The sequence below is a fragment of the Neoarthrinium moseri genome, assembly GCF_022829205.1.
Source record: "Neoarthrinium moseri strain CBS 164.80 chromosome Unknown scaffold62_Wmoseri_CBS_16480, whole genome shotgun sequence".
Lineage (NCBI taxonomy): Eukaryota > Fungi > Ascomycota > Sordariomycetes > Amphisphaeriales > Apiosporaceae > Neoarthrinium > Neoarthrinium moseri.
In genome coordinates, this window is record NW_026055176.1 from 113,869 (window position 1) to 135,595 (window position 21,727).

The window sequence follows — 21,727 nt, forward strand, 5'->3', positions numbered from 1 at the left end:
CTTCGCTGGGATTCTGGTACCAGGTGCCTTGAGCTGCGCAATCGGACGAAAAGACGAGAGACAGCAAAATCCTGCAACACTGCTCTCCCCCGCATATCAGAAGCAGCATCAGGGTCGCCGATCCAACCCACAGGAGCACTTCGTGCTGTGCCAGTCAGAGCCTTCGTCCCGGCGCTGAACCCAGGCGCAACCTGACCGACTCGCCGTCCAGCTTGCTACCCATCATGGCGTGGCAGCCGAACCCCGAGTCCTTGGGCCAGCTCGCCGCTTGTCTCAAGGACTCCCTCAGCGGCTTCAACAAGGCTGCGCAGAAACAAGCAGAGTTGGTGAGTAGGCAACGGCAGCTCTCCGTCGACGTCGCTACAGAACAGTGCTAACAGAGACCTCGTCGTATCTAGATGCTCAGCCAGGCCAAGGCCTCGCCCGACTTCAACAACTACCTTGTCTACCTCTTCTCCAGTGCCGAGCCCCCTGCCGGCTTGCAATGTTCCCCCGAAGACTATCATCTGGTGAGGGCTGCAGCCGCCCTTATGCTCAAGAACAACGTTAGGACGGGCTACAAGCAGATCCCAGAGGCCAGCTTCGCGCTTATAAAAATGGCCATCCCTATGGTCCTGGAGGATAGAAATTCCCAGATGCGCAACTACGCTGGCAACATCGCCACCGAGATTATCCGTCGCGGCGGTCTCCTCAGTTGGCCCGAGCTACTACCAAAGCTGCTGGACCTGCTCTCGAACGAGACCGGCCAGGTCTCGAATGAAGCCCAAGAAGGTGCCATGACAACCATGGCAAAGATCTGCGAGGACAACACCAAGATGCTGGAGCGCGAACTCAACGGCCAGCGACCCCTCAACTTTATACTCCCCAAGCTCATTCAGGCCACCAAGAACCCCTTGCCCAAGGTTCGTGCTCAGGCTCTGACGGCCATCAACGTCTTCACCCCTCGCAAGTCCCAGGCCATGTTCAACGCTATTGACGACCTATTACAACACCTATTCACTCTGGCAAGTGACAACAACCCGGACGTTCGGAGACAGGTTTGTAGGGCCTTTGTGCAGCTGGTGGAGACTCGTGCCGACAAGCTTCAACCGCATCTTTCGGGTCTTGTTGACTACATCATCAGTCAACAGAAGGGAGACGACGAGGAGCTCGCTTGTGATGCTGCCGAGTTCTGGCTGGCTGTTGGTGAGCACGATGACCTGTGGCAATCCCTCACGCCATACATTGGCAGCATCATCCCTGTCCTCCTGGAGTGCATGGTCTACAGCCCAGAGGACATTGCCATGCTTGGTGGAGCTTCCGACGATGAGGATGAGGAAGATAAGGAGGAGGACATCAAGCCACAGTTTGCGAAGAAGTCGTCCGCGAGGACAGCCAACGGTGAGGCGTCGGCCGACAGCGCGCAGAATGGGAACGCATATGAGAAACTCGCCAGCATGGACGATGACCTGGAGGAAGGTGAAATTGACGACGTTGATGACGGCGATGATGCGGACCCGGATGAGCGCTGGACCCTTCGGAAGTGTTCAGCCGCCGCCTTGGATGTTTTTGCCAGGGACTACGGAGGTGCCGTTTTCGAGTCCATCCTGCCCTACCTGACCAAGAACCTGAAGCACGAAGATTGGCCTCACCGGGAAGCTGCAGTACTAGCCTTGGGCGCAATCGCGGAAGGCTGTATGGATGTTGTTACTCCTCACCTTCCCGAGTTGGTGCCTTATCTCATCACTCTGCTCAACGACCAGGAGCCTGTGGTACGACAAATCACCTGTTGGACCCTAGGCCGTTATTCCGCCTGGGCTGCCGGCCTCAAGGACCCAGCTCAGAAGCAGGCCTTCTTCGAGCCTATGATGGAAGGCATCCTGCTAAAGATGCTGGATAGGAACAAGAAAGTCCAGGAAGCCGGTGCCTCGGCTTTCGCAAACCTGGAGGAGAAAGCTGGTAAGAATTTGGAGCCATACAGTGGCCCCATCATTCAGCAATTCGTGAGCTGCTTCGCAAAGTACAAGGACAGGAACATGTATATCCTCTACGATTGTGTCCAGACCCTGGCGGAGCATATCGGTCCTGTTCTGGCTCGCCCTGAGCTCGTCAATCAACTCATGCCAGCCTTGATCAATCGGTGGCAGAGGGTCACAGACCAGTCGCGGGAGATCTTCCCTCTGCTTGAGTGTCTGTCATATGTCGCCATGGCTCTCAACGACGCTTTCACCCCCTACGCCCAGCCGATATTCAACCGATGTGTCAAGCTCATCCACGACAACCTCGAGGCTGCGATAGCCTTGGCAAACAACCCATCCCTGGACGTTCCTGATAAGGACTTCCTGGTCACTAGCCTGGATCTGCTGAGTGCCATTATCCAAGCCTTAGACAAGCAAAAGTCCGCTCAGCTAGTCAAGGAGTCCTCCTTGCCTGTCTTTGAGCTGTTGACCTTTTGCTTGGAAGACCCCGCCGACGAGGTGCGGCAATCAGCGTTTGCACTTCTTGGGGATTGTGCCAAGTATGTCTTCGGCGAGCTCCAAAGCTCTCTGAACAACGTTGTACCAGTGCTGCTGAAGCAGCTGGACCTGGATAGCGTTCTGGATGAGGAGATCGAAAGCGGGTTCAGTGTCGTCAACAACGCATGTTGGTCAGCAGGAGAGATTGCTCTTCAGTGGGGAAGCAACATGGCGCCGTTCATTCCCGAGCTTTTCAAGCACTTCGTCTCAATAATGTCGGACCCCAATGTCCCAAGAAGTGTTGGTGAAAATGCCGCGATCGCTCTCGGGCGCCTCGGAACCGGAAATGCCGGGCTCATCGCCCCGCACATCGACAAGTTTGCGGAGGAGTTCTTGAAACTCATGGACGAGGTGGACCCCTCCGACGAGAAAGCCACAGCCTTCAGAGGTTTCACCGCCATTGTTGAGCAGAACCCAATGGCTATGGAGAGCTCTCTCCTCCACTACTTCACGGCTATTGCTCGGTATAGGGATCTGAAACTGCGAAGCGACACGAAGAATGGCTTGCACGAGGATTTCCAGAAGGTAATTAATGCTATGCCCATTCCATATACTTGAGACACCATATGCTAACATTCCCCACCAGACACTCAACATTTACCGTCAACTGATTCCTCAGTTCGAGAGTTTTGTCGGGCAGCTGCAGCCTCAGGATCAGCAGGCGCTGAGGATGAACTATGCTTTGTCGTAGTCGCAATCCTCGATGTCAACCAACTGTGCGACCTATATCAGTTTAGGGAGCGGGCTAAATTGGTTCGCTGGAGCACTTCTCAGGCGTATTTCAGACTGCACCAATCATCCTACCAGCAGTGTCAGCGGTACTTAGGAGACAGGTTGATGCAGCCTGAATGGACTTTCGTTCTTGGCGTTGCGTCAATTTCGGAGTCGGGGAATACTTATAGAAGGATGGATCTCAGAAAACGGATTAGACTGCATCGGCATATGAGTAAGCCGGCTGGTGGCAGTTTCAACGGACAGGTGCAACTTTGGCAGATCTGAGAGCCGACAGATCATGACGCCTTAATGGTATGAGCAGGAGAGAGTTGTTGAGGGCACATCATCCCCATAACATCTGCTGAACTTTAGGATGGTGCCGTTCTCATTTCATATGTGGCGTTGGTGACGTCTGGGCTCCCCAGTTGGTGATGAAGCATAGACTCAAGTTGGGCGCAATATGGACACGTAGCTACCGGTTAGATAGCTGGACTGAATCACATCCCCGTAGATAGCAAGCATATTTTCTCGGCAGCGGCATGATCATCCGGGCAGAGAAACGAGATACTGTAAATATCAAGAAGTCTCAAGCCATCCCTGATAGTCAGTCGCCCAGTGACTGATATAGAAAGAGCTTACCGTACACCCACAACATTCGATCTAGGCTCGCCGACTGATATGGTCACCTGATATGTAACATCAGGGGAAATCTGTCTTGAAACATAACACAGCTCTGCGATCAAGCTACTTTTTACTAAATTCTGTCTCAAGATTCGAATTGATGGCCAAGTCTTTGTCTTGCTTTGGGGTGTCGCCAAGTACGCCTGCTCGCCAGCTGTAACAGAATGTTCATCGCCCGCTGATTTAGGTCGTCCCGTACTATTTTTCTCAGATTTGCCTTTGCTACGTAGCGAGAGGGATGCTGCCACCACTTCGTGTGCCACATCTTCCAACTTCGTCTCTTGCTTTCTTGTCACATATGGCATCCGTCTTTCCCATACAGTTTATATTACATATATACATACATTCATATGTTTTCTTCCTTGCTTGACGATCACTTGATTGCATGTCTGTTTCGTGTCCATGTTTCGAAGCCTCGGGGGATATCTAGTCGTGGACGAGAAAAAAAAAAAGTATTCACGGAATCCCACGAGATCTTTGCCTGTCTTCCTCATCTGGGAATCGTCAAGGGAGTAGGTAGCTCATCTGAACAGTTTTACATTATGGTAAAATCCTCATGGAATCTCTATGCGGGTGAGCTCAATATTGCAAACGAAACACTCGCACTTGCATAACGCTACTTAGCACGTCCAATCTACATACTAGTTCTTTGTGGGGGCCGAGGGAAGTGCCCATTGTCTATGTCTCGCAGTCCTAGGGCACCTGTAATCTGAATCAAAGGCCACGATCGGTTGCTTCAGGTGACTATATGGGGATCAGTAAGAACCATCTCGACTGGATACTTCATATGTCTGGAACATTCCAAGCCTTTCTGCCTCTAATTACGCCCAGCCATACCCAAAACACGCCGCCTTCCATCGAAGCTCCTCTCCTCGTGATTATGATTGTTCTCAGGAGAACAACCTCAAGGTATGGAATTGAGAGCAGATCGCCAGCCAAGACACTTTCACATAAGCTCCAGATAGTCACTCCCATAGGAAACATTGTAGTAGCCATAAAGATCCAGACACGTTCACTGCCATACCGACTCGTGACGCAGTACAGGTAGCCGCCCACTCCATGGCTCTATGCCTATATTATCGGTAGGGCAGACTATACAGCAGCGCTCAGCCTAACGACTCTTATACGAGGAATGGCTTAGGAGTTCTGAAAGATACATTTGACCCAAACACCCAACTCGCAATGTTAGGGGCCGCAGTGAGTACTATGAAACCAGCTTAAGTGGCGTGTAAACTACGAATGGCTAATTTCAACACTGTATCAGTCCTACATTATGAACATCGTGGGTATCTCCGGAATCTTTTTTGAGAACCGAGCACCACAAATTTGATCAACTGCCCAACGAGCAACCATAGTATATCAGTGGGCTTCGGCAACGTCGATTGATGAAAATACCCAAAGAAATCAGCGTGTTTATAACTGAGGCAGAAATTCGCTAACTGAAAGAGCTAACAAAAGAAAACAAACAAATATCAATACGGTCATGGGAGAGACTACGTTTCTTATAGCAGAAGAAAGGTATCTTCTAGCCTGAACTACGAAAGCCACTCTGAATCCAAAGTTACTCGGCTAGAAAATGCACCATTGGAGATATCTCTATTTTGTTCACACGCTTTACTAGCAATACACAAACACTGACGAGAGTCGACTTAAATGGCTGCTGGGGCTAGAGGCAGAGGCACAAACCAGCGAACAGAGTAAAAGCGTGAAGTATTTTGAGCCTCACAACCCTTACCAAGTTCGACACTTGGCTCATCGTGAGTTCAAGTCAGCCTCAAGGAGCCGTAGGGGTCAACGTCATACTCGCTCTATCCGGGTCTCGGCAAGTCAAGATTCAAGCATCTTCATTTCGTTCCAGAACAGTCTAGACTCGAGAGGAGCCCTACTCTAATGATAAAGTTCTACGTGGTCAATTTCGTCTGATCTTGTGTTTTCGCTATATTGACTTAAATTGGTTGGTAGTCATGGGTCGTCGACAGTCGAACTAGCTCTTCTTATCCACAGCACCATAATGGTCTAGTCTAGCCAAATGTAATTTGGGAGACCTAGCTCTCAAACAATTTAAGTTAATCAGTTGATAACCAAGTCAACCCAGAAACCTGACAGTTCGAAGATTGCGCTTTGGTAAGGTCGGCGACTATAAGATTTACAGAGGTGTCAATGCAGCCGGCAAGACCGCACCCCCGGCCTGACTGTTTAGATGCCATCGTCTAAGAGGAAAGCACCACTTTTTGAGATTTTAAGGGATCAATAGAATTTAGCCGTTTCGGAGAATTTCTTGTTCTCCACCGGCTCTGACTTGACGAGGTCCATTTGATGGTCTTCCAGTGGTAACGCGTTCTATCTTCTACATAGTATGTCTCAAGTCGAGTGGATGCGGATCGCTTGCTGGTCCAGGCACCGGACCCCTTTTTCTCGACTGTCTCTACTCTACGGCTCTCGGGAACTCAAAGTCGGTCGTCAGGGTTGTATGGCCGCCAGGGAAGTAATTGTCCGCCTTGCCCAGGAATGGGGATGCCTAGCAGGATCGACGTGCTTGACATTCTTGACAGCGGTCTTCGATCTGAAGCGCCCAAGCCACACGTGGGAAATGACGGATTTGGACCCCGGACGGCGCGGACGCTAGGTATTCGACGTCTTACAGGTTCACCAGGCGGTGGGCTCCTTTCGCATCATGAGCATGAAGGCTCCGTGAGATAGTTCATGCGCCGTTAGGAACGTGGGCTTACGCACCACGTCCTGCATCCAGTAGGTTGGGAGCTGATCGGTGTCAGTGCACTTTCATGGTTAGCGACGACGTGGGAAAGGCGGACGCCGCGGGCTACGCCTCATTCCGGCATATGGACGATTGGGATTCCCGCCGCCGTGGTTTGCCATCTGACCTAAGCTATCGATGTATGCCATGGCACTTTTCCCCCGTAGCCAAGCACCAACCTCGACCAGATGACGGAGTGGACGGTAGATGTCGTCGTGAGAATGCTACGTGTGAGCCAAGTGGGTCGGGCCGACAGATCATCGGTTGCAGCGATGGGCGACCACGGTAGTAAGGCTGAGCAGCTGAGCAGCTGAGCATTGAGTAATGCGGTGATGGACTCGTCTGGTTGGTGCGGGTGTGTGGCACCATGGGTTGAGGCGAAGCAACGCCCAGTGGCCCGCGGGGCCAATGGTAGCGCCGGGACATCTGGCACATCTGGCGCATCTGGTGAGAATGACGTTGCCGTTTGGCACTGCCGACATCCACGCCGGCTGACTGCCGGCGTTTGGGTTGTTTGGGCATGGTCGTTGCAGAGGCTCGAGATTGCACGATGGGGCGCTTGGGCAACCAGAGTTTGATTCAACACTTTTCTGCCCGTCGGCCTCGCTATGGGGACGGGCGTGTGGCATGGAACGGGAAAGGGGACGGACGACCAGGGACGCCAAGGGTGCCGGCCGTCGGGGACCACTAGTCTAGTCCTTCATTGACGCGCTATATTGGCCTCCCCTGGCCAATCCGGAGTTGGTGGTACAGGGCCACGGAGTTTGCTGCTGCAGGATCCACACCCTCGCCTTTGGCTCTTTTCGGGCCAATGTTGCGACGACGCGGATATGCGCGAGTGCCTAGTCGGGTGTCTGCACACCGTCCTATGGCACTATGGTACTGTGGTTGAGCGGTAGAGCGGTAGGTAGTTATGCATTGCGCTGCTCTAGCTCCCCTGCTGCCCTGACCTGGCACACGGTGGCCACACGCCGGACGGCGAACCCTATGCAATGGGAACGACGGTGTAACCTTGAAGTCGGCGTGCTTCTAGCAAAGCGAGCAGCATCAACCCGGCCGCGGTGGATACCCCACCCCCCCATGCTCCTATGCACTGGTGCGGTGCCCACAACCTGTCAACGAGATCACTGAAGCATGTCGACTGCATGGATAATTACCGTTAAGGCTGACCACTCCCTGCGCGTGAGAAGGCTGAGCAGAAGGCGATGGATGCCAGCCTCGACGCCTACTAGCGATACTGTGTCTTGATTCACTGAAATCAGTGACTCTGCGTTGACGGGCGCATAGTTCAATACTCAGCCGGCGCATTCTCATCGTGAGATTCGATAACAAAACTGACACGCCTTCCTGGGACCCCAGGGTGTTAACTTCAATGGCCACTTTGCCTTAACCATAAGAGGCATTGGTCATTTCGAGATACTTTCCTCGAAACCTCGAGATACTTGACAATGACCTTCAGTAGAAGAATATCATTTGAGCAGGGGACTTCACCACCACTGGATCCGCTGGACCCTGAAGCATACAGATCAGCATCAATACCGCATCAAGCTTTGCCCCATTGCTAGCACGTCTCGGCGTTCTCATCAAAGATAACAATCTATGGCTCTGTAGATATGTATGTCCTTGGACAGCACAGAATAGGGATCGTGAGAACGACACGCATGTTGGACCCCATAGATGCCATAGAGTTTACACCACCCATGCATTAGAAATTACAGTGGATACAGGCGATCTTTTTCGTGAACTTGATTCTTCCCGTGGGCTAGGAGTTGGGCTCAGTGGAAGTCAACCACAGTATCCATAGGCAAACGCTCTCGGGCTGTTTATCGGGCCCTTTGTAATTATGAAGCCAATGAGGATAGCGGTCTGTATCTGGTCCGGATGCGTCTCGTCTGAGTCAGCGGACAGCTTCATGCTGTATATGCCATGTTCCGGTAGTATCATTGCATGCCCGTCCAATCTCGGGAGATCTTTGCGGAAAGATTGAGTCTGGTGATGTTGCTGGTCAGGTGGCACATGAGTCACTTTCCCGAACAGTTGGCTATTATATCCCAGAATATACAGGCCACGCCGTGATTGATCAAAAACGCAAGATGGGAGAGGTATATCGCCAAATTAAGCATGGTATCCAAGGGGATTGTGCGACCTCAGGGCATTAGATCGCGTTACACAGGAGTTCTAGACTCTTATCGTGGCAGTGTGAATCGATCCAGTAAGGCCGCCTGATGTTACACAGACTGATGCAGAGCAAGCAGGTCGTCCAAGCAAGTTCTTTCGGTCCAATGTCAGCTCACCATCTGGTTTGGCCATAAGCGATCCATATGTATTGCTTCGCGCTAGCTGTATCCGGGCAGCATCCCCTTCGCGATTCATAGCGTAGGGCCAGGGGACTTGTCGCAGGCGACATTTGTTAAGCCCTCTTGATGTGCTTATCTGCGCAGCCATGCAGTCTGAATCCTGTAACGTTCTCTTAGCGATGAGTACAGATGGGGTGTATGGTGCATTTGCCTGTTCGGAAACTGAGCCTTCATCGAAAAAAGGCGGTATGCCTCTACGAGAACTATTGCTAACAGTAGGTTACACTTGTGAGGTGTCACAACAGCAGTGGCTTGACCTGTGCCCGTGTGGCAATTGTGCAGTAAGGCGTCTTCCTGGGGTAGTCGCTTTGCAAAGTCACCCTGTCTCATGAGAGAACAACCAAATAGTGTCCATACAGCTTTACAGCTTGGCTAGAGATAGCAGCACTTATCTCACTTTATGATCAGGCACTATGCTGCCATAATGGCCTGATTTCTCAGGGGACCAAAGAGAGTCACGCAATACCTGACATTAGCATTGCATCAAGGTGCGCCACAGCATGTCGAGCATGAACCATCGATTTCGAGGTCTTTCGATTGAGCAAATCATACAACGAATGCTAAGACATCAACACGTGGAGCCGCGTTCTATTTTGGAGATCCGTGGCAACGGTGAGGTACACTACACCCTCAAGCATCGGCAAGCTGTGGCTTCGATCTAAGGACATTGGCGTGGAAGCCCTGTGCGTCTCGAAGTACGGAACGAAGACGTAACAATTGCTAAGCAATGGCTGATCGGGAATTATCTATACGCGGCAAGCCGTGTCGAGATCGCCCACTCAGGACCGAGGCTACGGTGTGACGAACAAGGTGGCCCCCCAACCTCCCTTATCCTCAGTGTCGTGCTGCGGCCCATCGATTGGTCCAGGGCCTTGCGATATACACAGTACTGTGGTAGGGAAGGGAGGTGGTGCTAGGAGCGGTTGATAATGTGCATGGTCGCATGACAAGTGCAACCGTACGTCCCTCTGTAATTGAAGATCCATCGGGCCTTACCCCATTTAGGGCCTCAAGAAGGCTTTCTCCCCCTACCGATCCAAAAAGAAGACTCGCGTGAACTGTAACGCATCCAGCTTCTCCGAGGGTGGACCTGGTCAGCGGAACTTCGGAAGCGGTTGGCATATCCCGAATCGGCGCAAGACTGAGAAGCGACCTCGGCACACACGTTTGCAGGCGTTTCTCAACGGGGTTTCAAAATGGATGACCCCGTCGTCCTAGTGACGGGGTCGAACGGTGCTACCTGGGCAGACATTTATGACGATGCCGCACGAGTTCGCCCGTTCGGAGCAGCCCGCCCCCCTCGTCTCCGAAGTTGAGCCCCAGAAGGAGAGTCTAACTAAGTCTTTCTTGAGTGTTAAGCTCCGAGTTCAGTACCTAATAGTCCGGTGATCGGCAAAATTGGACAAAAAAACTATGTTTGCGCTTAATTCTAATTTTAGGACCGGGGACCACCACTGGCGTTGACTTGGGACTGGTAGCAAATCGGCTCCCTGCAATGGCACTCACTAGGGCCTCACTCTGTCGTCATGGACAAATCCGGGTGCGGGACGAATTACATAGTACACACATGTTTTCTAGTCTCTTTTCCACAGAAGCTTCCAAAGCCCTAACTAGCGTCTACACAGCAGTGCCGTGCCACAATTGCTGCCCTCGTTGCGTGTTGGGTGGTCAAGACACCTCGGTCGCGGATGTGTGGCCTCTGTCGCAAGGGTGCATCCGCGCAGGATCCATGGGAAGCCCTGGCTGGGATAACATTGCAGTACTCCGCACCGAGGGTACCCCACTGAACAAGGTGAGAAGAGAGCTTCGCCAAGCCTTTTATTCCTGACCATCTGATTGGGAACCTGTGCGCCGGGCTGGCTAACTACTGTACTGTATGTACAGTAGTCCCCTAGCCATGCACTGCTTGGCTAGTTGCACAAACATCGAGGACTACAACACAGGTCATGCAAGCTATTTGTTCACCGCCCCCAGGCATCCAAGTGGTGGACGGCAAGACGGCATGATCTCTCGAGACCCTGACCATGTGCGGTGCAGTGTCTTGATGCTGCTTCTGTGCTTGCGGTGGGCGGCCAAGTGCCTTGGTTTACACATAAGCAATGTTTCGTGCCTGGCCGATGTAGGAGCATGTTAGACATCCAAGGTGAGACTGACCGCCTGTGCTTCTGCTATACACCATATCAGAGTTGAGAATTCCCTCCATATTTGAATTCGCGCTACAAGCCTGGGCTACGGTACGACCCAACGTGGGTTGCCCGCCACCGAAATGAGAATGTACCCATGAGAACCAGTGGTATGCACGATCGACTGCATTCGCCGTGCTGCAAAGCTGGAATGATGCGCCCTTTCCCAGGCCACTGTCGTCTGGTAGTCACAATGTGTCGTCCCTAAGACGTTTGTCTCCGCCGAAGTAAGACCAGCTGGCTGGCGAGAAAGTGCCACATTGGCTTCATGCGCGCTGAAAGAGGTCACAGATGGGGCATGAAACGTAGTATCTTATCGCGTGCATTGGCAATGCTATTGCCCGTGGGCTGAACCACGAGCGGCAGATGCAGTCAAGTGACCTTATGTGAAAGACTTTTGGACTTGCGCGCCCCGGGTTGCAAATAGTGGGTGCCTAAGGTGAAAGCTTCATGACTAGCAACCCACTACCTGCCACTGGCGAAAGACGCCAAAAGCTTGAAACAGAAATAGAAACAGACCATGCCCAAGCTGGACAGGCGTCCACCGAGCCGCGGTGTTGACTCGCCGGCCGCGGGCTAATTGTCGGAAGCGAATCAGACCTCCGCGAAAGCGACTTGGCCCACGGCCCTGGGGCTTCCTCCACAGCCACAGCCACCCTCACCTTGATTATTCATGAGAGCATTGAGGGCGATATTGATGAATGTCACGATGGACCTCAGCTCGGTCCATGTGCCTCGGCACACATTCACGCGTTTGTTTGTTTGCTTCATAATCAGGCCATCTCGTGAGATTCGAGCATGCACCGAACGGTGAACACCCCTTGTCTGTTCAAGACCGTCGAGGTTTCGCATTGTATTTAGCGAAGGCGAATGGGGGCACCGCTGGATTTGTTGTGCAATTACTATGGTTTAGGACCGCCGCCCCAGCAGGTGTTTCGCCTGGTCGTGAAACATGCACTTATCGAGGCTGCACATCGATCTCTCGCGCTAGTTACATACGTGTGGGATGCTCAGTTACTATAGCACAGGAACATTTATTGTCAAGGTAGCAGACGCAGGCACGTGATGTTCCGATTTGGGTGTCTGGGTACGAAGACGCCCAAATTGATCACAGAGATGCCCAGGGTTTCCCATCTAAGCCACATAATTGGGTAGACCCTGAGATGCTATAATGACGCGAGCATGATTGTCGAGAGCCGTTGAGGTCGACCTATCTGGTTCCGGTGTGGTGGATGCAGCCCTGGTAGGGGCTAGGGGCCCTGACAGTTTTCTAGAAAACCCGATCTGATCCAGGGATAATCTGTCGCTACAACCGTTCTGGTAGGGTGAAACTGCGGTTTCTCGTATTCTTCTGCGGCCGTCCAGGGCTTCAAGGGCCCCCAGCGCCAGGACCCTGTCAATCGCACATGAGAATTGCCCATTTGGAAGGGGTATAAAGATGAACCCTAGTGCTGACCCCTGAAGCGCTTGTCTGGAAATGAACGTCATGACCCGCTCTGCATGGGCCAAGATCGACTTTCTCACAGAATGCCGTCGGGCGCTTGCAGAGAAAGCTTCCAATTTCCATCGCGCAAGACCCATATTCCCTAGTGTGCTCTATTGGTAATAGTCTTTCCCCATCTGCGCGTACCTAATGGCACAAATGATTCTTAAATCATTGACTGATGGGGTCGGTAAATTGCTTCGACATAGGGCAGACCACCCGCTGCTCGACCTGTGACTAAGCGGAAAAGGCTGAACCCCCGCAAATCGCTTTATTTTTTTTCTAGTCTGCTGGGGTTGCTAGTGACAAAAGGGGGTTTTAATCCATTTTTCTATGACCTACGTAGAGCAATATATGCCTCCACAGGCCGGCAGTTTCTAGCCCGGCATGAACCTCGAAGCCCGGCTTGTATCGTCCCAAATCCCGGTGCCGCGTACTTGGTTCAGGACGATGACCGCGGCGTTGAGATTATTCTTGCGGTTGGGCTCTGCTATCGTCTCTGCGTTCCCACAGTATTGCATTTCTTAGTGTGTCTTGCGAGATGTGTTTGACCTGCCAACTTTGAACATTTATCAGATATAGTCATACGCGTATTGGCCTTTATGTTTTTATCCACTGGTAGCCTTTGCCGATGTCAGGGTATGACGTCCCCAGTGTGGATGACATGTCCCCTGTCTTTTTACCCCTGTTGCTTTAGCCTGTCCAGGACCCCGGGCAGGCCGCCAAGAAGTTTACCTCGGGAGGCTTTCTTCCTGGGATTGCCCATGCTAAAGAGTCGGCGCCTTTCACGATTACTATACACTGTTGCGAGCTGTAGTCCAGCTGGTGATCTTTCGATATCAGTGGCTTAACAGCTGACCCGTCCCAGCCATTCTACTGTGTAGCTCTCAACCTAGCCCGATAACTTAGGGCGCACCATAAGGTCAGGGACAGATGTGACTTCCAGCAATCTAAAAATAAACCACCTCGGAAAGACCTCTAGGGTCGCTGACGCAGGGCGGCGGCTGATGATGACTCTCTGTCGATGGCAACAAACCCGTCAAAGGGAGACGTAAGATGCGTAAATCTTTGTCTTGGAGTGGAAGCATGTAACATTTGCTCAGTCACCCACCAGTCGAACGGAGAGAGCAGCGACCATGGCTGTCACAGGACTGGCTTGACTGGTGCCACAGAACTCCCAGGTGGCAGCGTAGGCCCTGCCACATCCCACCAACCACCTGAAACTGTGGGCTTTCGGGCGTCTTCACCGTTGCACTTTAACCACTTTAAGGCAACACAATACCTTATTCCCAAACTAATATGAAGCGGTTGCTTAACTAGTGCCCTTGTAGGCACCCAATTGCTTGCAGACCGTTTCTTTCTTGAACGCCAGCTGTGGCGTAACGCCGCCAGGCAAACCAGAGCCGCCGACGACGATCCCGCAGAGACGGGGTGACCACGCGCTTGCATACTGCTGACTGCCATCTCGCAATTGTAGGTTGGTGGGTTTTTGGCGCTTGAGCACACTGGCGTCTCGGGTGTGGGCGTCTTTCTGCGGGCTCACCTGACCATCGGGTTCTCGGAGCCGAAGTCGCGCATCGACTGGTTTGGCCGGGCTGTCTCGAAGCCCCGGTGCTGCTCCCTGGCTACTCATGCTCAGGGCATCGTAACGAGTTACCAAGATCAGCTTGAATCGACAGCGCTCGGATCCATGGTGAGAGAGAGGAGAAAGAGTGAGAGATCAAGTGAGGAAGCGAGAAGAATCCTTTGGATTACCTACATGTCATGCCATATGAAAACGACTGCTTGATTCTGTGAATGCGGCGGATGGTGGGTGGACGCTTGCCATGCCATTCGTGCGCCGCTTGCGAGAATAGAATAGGTATGCCAGTCCGTCTACAACCATTCATAGCAGCTAGCCTAGCAAGTTAGGTGCATGTCACCTTGCCACACCAACACCACACCACACACACACACACACACACATCACAGCTGTGACGCACAGTGGCCGGGTGCCATCAGGATGCTACCGTACGCAGTACATGATACTACTTTTCGACTCGGGGTGAATGCATGCCCATATCCATCTTCGGCTATAACGGTGCCTGGTACGCAGCTAATCAACCAGGCGCCTCACAGCCACGCCAATAACCCCGTATGACAGCCCGATGCCTCCGCCGAGCCCGCCAAGTGTTAACTGGATCCCCAACGTGAGCGACCGCGACCTGGGGGACGAGCAAAGCAGTCAACAGGCACAGCCGGCGATGAGATTGCAACGTATGAGAAGTGTCTGTCCATCTTGCGCAGCCAATAATGTACACCGCAAATCTTCGGCAGGGCGCTGGCCGCCCACGGCTTTTTTAGACTCCAAGACACAGGGAAGGAAAAAGAAGCCCAGTCTGCAGCTTCGGGTATCGCCCGCCGTGAGTATCGACGTAACGGGGTGCAGGCGCTCTGTCTGGCTACCTGTCCGTGGGTGGCATGCAAGTACTGGAAAACGCTGTACCGTACTGTGTGGTACTGGACTGTATCCCATCCTAATGCAGTCGGGCTGCTGATAACTCTACTGGCCCTGCGCGTCTCGCTGCGAGTGCTGACATTTCCCTGAGAGCATCCCATTGGGGTCGAGTGGGTGGCTTCGCCTCTATTTTGGTCGCTAAACTCCTCGGGGCCTAAGCTACGTTGCGGCCACTGGCAGGGACTAGCAGGCCAACGGTGACAGCGAACAGTCCCGCTTTGCCCTCCACCCACTTAGTCGCGCGGCGTCCGTGCTAAGCAGCCCCCATGCATATGCTCGCCTGGCTGGCACCAAAGCAAGCAGGCAAGCAAAGCAAAGCATCCCATGGCCCGATCGCTGCTGGCCGTCTGTGCTCCCACCCAGCATGTGGTGCCGGGTCTTCCACGGTGGTGACTTTAGCATGTTGGGCCGGCGCTGTCGGTGGCTAGTTATGCTGTGCTGTGTTGCTGTGGTCCACTGGTACCCTCGCCCGCGGCTGGCACGCCGGCCGGCTGGCTGGACCACTAAGAAACTTGCCTGCCCCCCGAGGTACCTCCCAGCATGTACCAGAATGGCCTGCAACACCGCACAACTGCTGGCTGGACAGGCACACACAGGGCCCTGCAACCACAGCGGGAAAAAAAGGGCGTGCACTGGTCGCAACCCTTGTGGCCCTGTTTACTTAGCGGATATGCAGCTAACGGCTCAGTACTCCACAAGTACCCTCTCCCACCCCCCTCCCCCCCCATGTCTTCCTCTTAGGGAAGTCAACCTTCCTGGCGCACTGCCCACCCCGTCACTTGAACCACGCTGCCGTACTTAATATCACGGTGCCTCCCCCTCTAGCTAGGCCTCCTCCCATATTCTCTGCTATCACAACTCCGATCTCAGCCGTGTTGCTGCACCCTCTCAACCACACTCGCTTTTTAGCCTCAAAACCCCTAGGAAGTCCTCGTCGACTCCTGTCATTCGCTTGTTCCTTTTTTTGTGTTTGGAGACGTTGGACTCGAAGTGGCCGTCATCGAAAATCAAAAGCCCGTTGTCAACTCTGGACGTCTTTTGCCCTTGTCGACTAACACAGCAACTGACCCGCTCGCCCACCACACCCCGTCAGAAACCTCAGCCAACCCACCCGTCAGTCGCTTATAAGTTGGGAAGACATCAAACAACCTCGCATCCCGATCAGGCCGCTCTCCACCTTCGTTGACCTCGTGCATCCTGCCCAAGGATTATACAGTCGCTTAAACACCAAGGAAGGGAATACTTGAGGAAACCCATCAGACTCATCATCGTCCATAGCGCCACCTACCTCGTCAAGGTATTGGTCCTCACCTGGCCCAGAAGAAAACAAGAAAGGCCATACCTTGGGGACGGTCCCATGCAATAGTTACGATCAACCGCCTTCATCGTATATATACCGAAGAAGCTGTGCGCTCTCAAACACCAAACCGATATCGTCTGAGAAGATCTGATCCCCAGATCCCTCTCCGTAACCCATTCGCTCGCTTTTTACTTGGCACATAATTTTGTGCCCTGGTTCATGTTAGTCTATTCATCCCTTGCACCGAGCCCAAAAAGAAAGAATTTTTCCAGAAGGAATTCTGGCGACTGGAGCATCTTGCTCCTCCTCATCCAGACGGATCACTAACTAGACGCAGTTCTCTCGTTCAGCCTTTAATCTACCGACAGCTTTTTACAATGGCTGGCCCAGGCGGTGGTCCCCCTCGACGCAGTCACACCAAGTCCCGCAAGGGCTGTGACAACTGGTATGTTCTACTTGTCTCCCGTCATCTCGTACGGGCGTATACTGACTGTTGTACAGCAAGCGCCGCCACATCCGCTGTGATGAAAACTTTCCGCAATGGTTTGTCACACCCGAAAATACGCTTTACGTTGAGGGCATCCCAGGCTGACCTAGACACAGCCGCAACTGCACGAAGCACAAGGTCCGGTGCCCGTACAACGACGTTCCTGTCCCTGACGACAGGTCCGCCACGCCGGACAAGCCCGACTTGATGTGGAATCCAGAAATCGAGGCCGCCATCGAACAGTGGCAGCTCACCGGAGTCTTCCCTTTCCCCAGCCTCAACATCTACCCAACGCCGGCCCCTCAGTACTTTTCCGTCGAGGATCTGAGGTTGATCTACCACGTCGCTGCCATCTGCCATGAGCTCGGCGCAATCGACGCCAACGGTTTCACCCTGTGGACCCGCCAGATTCCTACGTAAGTCTCCCTTCTTGGGCTTGTCTCGCCTGTGTCCGCTAACGATGAGACAGTATTCTGAAAATCGGCGCCACGCATGGCTACGTCATGCACGCCCTGCTCGCCTTCTCAGCGATGCACATTGCCTTCCTGACGGACTGCCCAATGGTTGGTAACATGGCCTACGAGCACAGGGGGATCGCCCTCAAAGGCCTGCACGAAGCCATCGGCTCCTTTTCGCGTGACACGTCCGATGCCGTCCTGGCAGCCTCGCTGGTGCTTTCCTGGCAGGCCACAGATTGGTAAGCAATATCATGCAGGCTGCCGACTCCAAGAGTTGCTGACACGAGATCGTAACAGGCGAAGCTGGACTCAACTCATGCAGGGGACCTCCTCCGTAAGTAGCATTTTTCTCACGAGCTCGCTACGTACCGAAACGGCACTAACACAAGCTGGTCAACAGGTCATTGATGCCATGGAGCCATGGAAGCATGAGTCACAGTTTGGAGACTTCATTGCCGAGAGCAGCACGTTCCCAACGGCGCCCCCTTCTCCGACTCCCGACCACAAGCCTAACCAGCCACGCAAGGAGGACTTGGATGCTTTCACCCGGACCATCGCCCAACTCGCCAAGGTCGAGACCCATTTGAAGCAGAACAAGGAGGATACGAAGCTCATCCAGCAGCTGGGCGCGTTCCTGAAGGGTGCCCGAAAGGTCAGCCCCATTCAATCCGTGTCAGCCCAGTTCGACCGTCTGCAGCCGCTGAGGACCTGGCTCTTCTGGCTGCCAGTCATGTGCTTGAAGCAAAACGGCACGTCCCCAAGCGCGTTGGTCGTCATCGCCCACTACTACACGGCCGCGATCTTGATGGAGCGTCTCTTCCCCGAAATTGGGGCGGCCTACTTTGGCAGCCTTTCTATTGGACCCGTGGAGGAGATTGCTCGCCGTCTGCTCTCAATCAACGTCTCTGGCAGCGCCGAGGGTGACTTGCAAACACCACTAACCCTGATGGAGTACCCTATCGACACCGTCAATGAATTTCGCCATCGCATGGGGTGGATCCAGCCGGCACGCACGCCCTCGTTCCCCCAGTTCAACCCGCCGAACTTCTACATGAGCGGGGACGACATGTCGCAAGGTACACCGCCTTCCACCACCTCGTACATGCCCTATGGCGACAACCCGGCTTTCAACTGGAGCACCGAGGATCTCTCTACTTTGGCAGCACCCGAGCGCGAGCCTGGTAGTGCCATCAGTCCCTTGACTCTGTCGTCCCCCTTCACGAGCCAACAGTATCTCAACATTCCATCGCCTTCCTATGGCGGCTACAGCCCCGCTTCGTCCACATTCGGCGAGGGCTCCATTGTGTATAGTGACACTGAGGACTTCGGATCATATGATGGGGGCTTCACGGGGTATCCACCTCTTGGCCCTGCGGGATCCAGCAACTATGGCGTTGGGTTCGTCTCTCCAATTCAAACCGTGTGGATCTAAGTTCTTGGATCGGCGACGGCCCGTATGACTGGTTCAGGACATTCATGATTGACTCTCGCGCTCAGGACAATTCCCATTGAGAGCCGCATGCACCAGGATTCTTGCGCAACCCCCTCGGTTCTTTCACCCCAACCCACCCACTTCGCGCCCTCGCCATATCTTCAACCGCTGATGGTGCATGGAGTCCCTCCTGAGTCAACAACGCCCTTGTCGCTGTCCGCGCCCTCACCTCAATTCATGTCGCCTTACCACTTTGAGCCTCGCCATCACCATCGACACCACTCATCCACCTCGTCCATTCCACTCCAGGCAAAGGGCACAGAGAGGGGGCATTAGGGGATTCCTCACGCTTTCTGCACCTTTCAGGAGAGCTTGGCTCGCTCTCCCGATTTTTTTCTTCAATATTTGGCCCGGCCCCCTTTCCACAGACGCAATTGTACAACACACTCCTTTGACAGGATCAAAACGACACCCGACATGTCTCTATCGACACAATGATACACACGCTCCTTGTACGAAACCTCGACAACCTACCTACAACTATTAATATCCGACCACGACGCTCCTTACGACCAAATGATACCCAATATAGACATTCCTTACCGAAGCATTTGCATTATAGACCTACACACTCCTTACGACTCACGATGATCTCTATACTCGACATAGAATCTCATCCGCTCCTTGGAAAAAGCATTATTTGATGATTACAAGGATACCCACATTCCAAATTGCATAGCGACTGTTTCAACTCTTGAACTGGGAAAAAGAAAAAGATGGCCACGGGGCGGCTCATCACTGCATTGGGCGGCGTTTAGTTTTGTTTTACTGGAATTGGCTCTGGGGCTACAGAGATTGGTTACGCAAGTCACACGACTCGCCACAGAGAGAAACCTGGAGTTTAGGGCGTCAATCTTTGTCTGGACAGAGCAACAGGATACTGGAAGTATTCGGAGGAGTCACGAATGACAGATTGCTGAGTGATCTCAGTGTCTCGGCAAGCAAACATGGCTGGCGGAGCAGGGTCCGTTGGGATACCAAGCAGGCCTGGTTGGCCATTTTGGCGAACCTGTCCTACTTAGTCTCCATCAACCCAAGGATCTAATAATAATTATGATTGACTATGACCGATAATCATCCCAAACTTGTTCCGTTCTATTCAGGCATTCATTCTATGTGAAACTCGAAACCAAAGTAGACTTGGTCTTGGACTTCATAGTAGCAGTATAGCCAACTGTGCTATCTCTACCGCCATGTATTTCTGTGGGAAATACCAGTCGCTAGGATGCAATTGTAGTTAGCCTTCGTCAGCCATTCCTTTTCCCGGCCGCATGGCCCATCTGTGGCTGGCAGTTGACGGGCTCCCGATATTTGATTCGTGGCATGCGTAGCGAGCGCAGTAAGGCTGGTATCTGCAAGCGAATCAGATTCCCGAACCAGAACAAACCGGGGTGTATACCCCGTATACGAGGTCACCAGGGTCTGGGAACAACGCCGCAGCCCCCGATCAAGGCTAGCCTTCGCTATTCTTAGGTCGCTTCACATCTATACGGACGGATTGAATCAGATAATGCAGAGAAACGCGGCTACCTCACACCTCCCGCATTCGACCCTTAATGCGGCTGCTTTGGCAATGCTCAACGTGGTTTATGACTCAGAACCCTAGCCCTACGGATCTCGTTCCTGCATGGGGAGGGGGCCGAACTTGAAGCTGTGTCGGGGGTTGTGGCTGGGGCCGCGTCTCACATGCTACGGCAGCTACATACGAGGCAATTGGTGCGCGCTTGTTCAACCCAATGGAAAGTCCCATAACGCAGATGTGTGAGGATTTTGGTGTTCCAAGTGCCGTCGAGAGTCAATCCAGCAGCGTTACATCCCGTCCGTGGAGTCGGCGCGACTGGCTGTTGGTAGCAGATACACCTGTTCCCAGGCGTTTTGCCCTATGGCCATGAAACTTCGTATACGATAACCAGACGGCGATGACGACGACTTTCACGGGCTCAAGCACTGTATTTGGATGTAGGGAAGGGATGGCCCGAATCCCGTCCGATATCACACACGCTCTCTGGTCCCAGCGTGTGTTTTGAGCAGTGATGAGCACATATTGTCTTTTGTTTCAACAAGCTCGAACGGGAGGCAATTTCCAGGCCACAAGTCTCTTTCTCTTGTCCCGAGTTGGCCATAATCCGTATTTGCGTCAGTGTGGCCATGTGGCTTTCTCCACCTCACACTATTTCACATCTAAAGGCTGCAGCACTCACAACGTTCCCGGTTTTCTTATGCCGCCAGCTGAAAAGTACAAGTGTCTGAAGATAGACGTCACCACGGCTTGTAAGATGCTGCTAGGGGCCCAGCAGTCCGTCATGATCTTGACCCTACTCGAAATATCAGGGGCTGGCGAAGCATGACAACCCATATTGAGATATGGCGTCTTCCGTGCAGTAGTCTAGAGGGATTCTACGCCCCAGGTCCATGTCAGCAGCCGCCGTCAGAATCTTATTCCGGCCTCATCGCACTGTACGTAGGCGGTGCGGTGCCATGCTGTGATGTGATATGCCAGGGGGTCGCCGCCGTGGGCTGGTTTGATTTCCCATGCAGCTAGATATCACCTTCCACCAATGGCGGGTACGCGAAGTCCCAGGTACGGGACTTGGGCGGTTTTCTCTGCTGAGATCGGTCGATGAAGTCGTAGCCAAGAGCGTTTTGTCCGCTCGAATGAGATAGAACGTGCCGTACCCCTGGTCGCTCGAGGACTACTACGCGGTCTACTTTACAGGTCATTTCGACATTAGGTGTATTCACTTATCGGAGCGAGAAGTCAGTCAATATACATCTTGGGATAAGTATCTTTTTGTGAACGGAAACTGGCAGGCAATCCGATATCG

General features: G+C 53.1%; 3 protein-coding genes across 3 annotated transcripts; 2 read left to right on the forward strand and 1 right to left on the reverse strand.

Annotated features, from left to right (window-relative positions):
* Positions 1–224: 224 nt before the first annotated feature.
* On the forward strand, positions 225–3,186 carry JN550_011042 (uncharacterized protein; the record flags this gene model as incomplete). Its single annotated transcript, XM_049309365.1, has 3 exons — positions 225–326; positions 399–3,020; positions 3,082–3,186. 3 exons carry the CDS (start codon positions 225–227, stop codon positions 3,184–3,186), a joined length of 2,829 nt encoding a protein of 942 aa, XP_049166990.1.
* Positions 3,187–13,980: 10,794 nt separating this feature from the next.
* On the reverse strand, positions 13,981–14,301 carry JN550_011043 (uncharacterized protein; the record flags this gene model as incomplete). Its single annotated transcript, XM_049309366.1, has 1 exon — positions 13,981–14,301. The coding sequence occupies one exon, from the start codon at positions 14,299–14,301 to the stop codon at positions 13,981–13,983; it is 321 nt and encodes a 106-aa protein (XP_049166991.1).
* Positions 14,302–16,842: 2,541 nt separating this feature from the next.
* On the forward strand, positions 16,843–19,178 carry JN550_011044 (uncharacterized protein; the record flags this gene model as incomplete). The annotated part of the gene is made up of 7 exons (XM_049309367.1): positions 16,843–16,910; positions 16,967–17,008; positions 17,069–17,368; positions 17,422–17,649; positions 17,708–17,744; positions 17,811–18,808; positions 18,908–19,178. 7 exons carry the CDS (start codon positions 16,843–16,845, stop codon positions 19,176–19,178), a joined length of 1,944 nt encoding a protein of 647 aa, XP_049166992.1.
* Between the last annotated feature and the right edge of the window lie 2,549 nt (positions 19,179–21,727).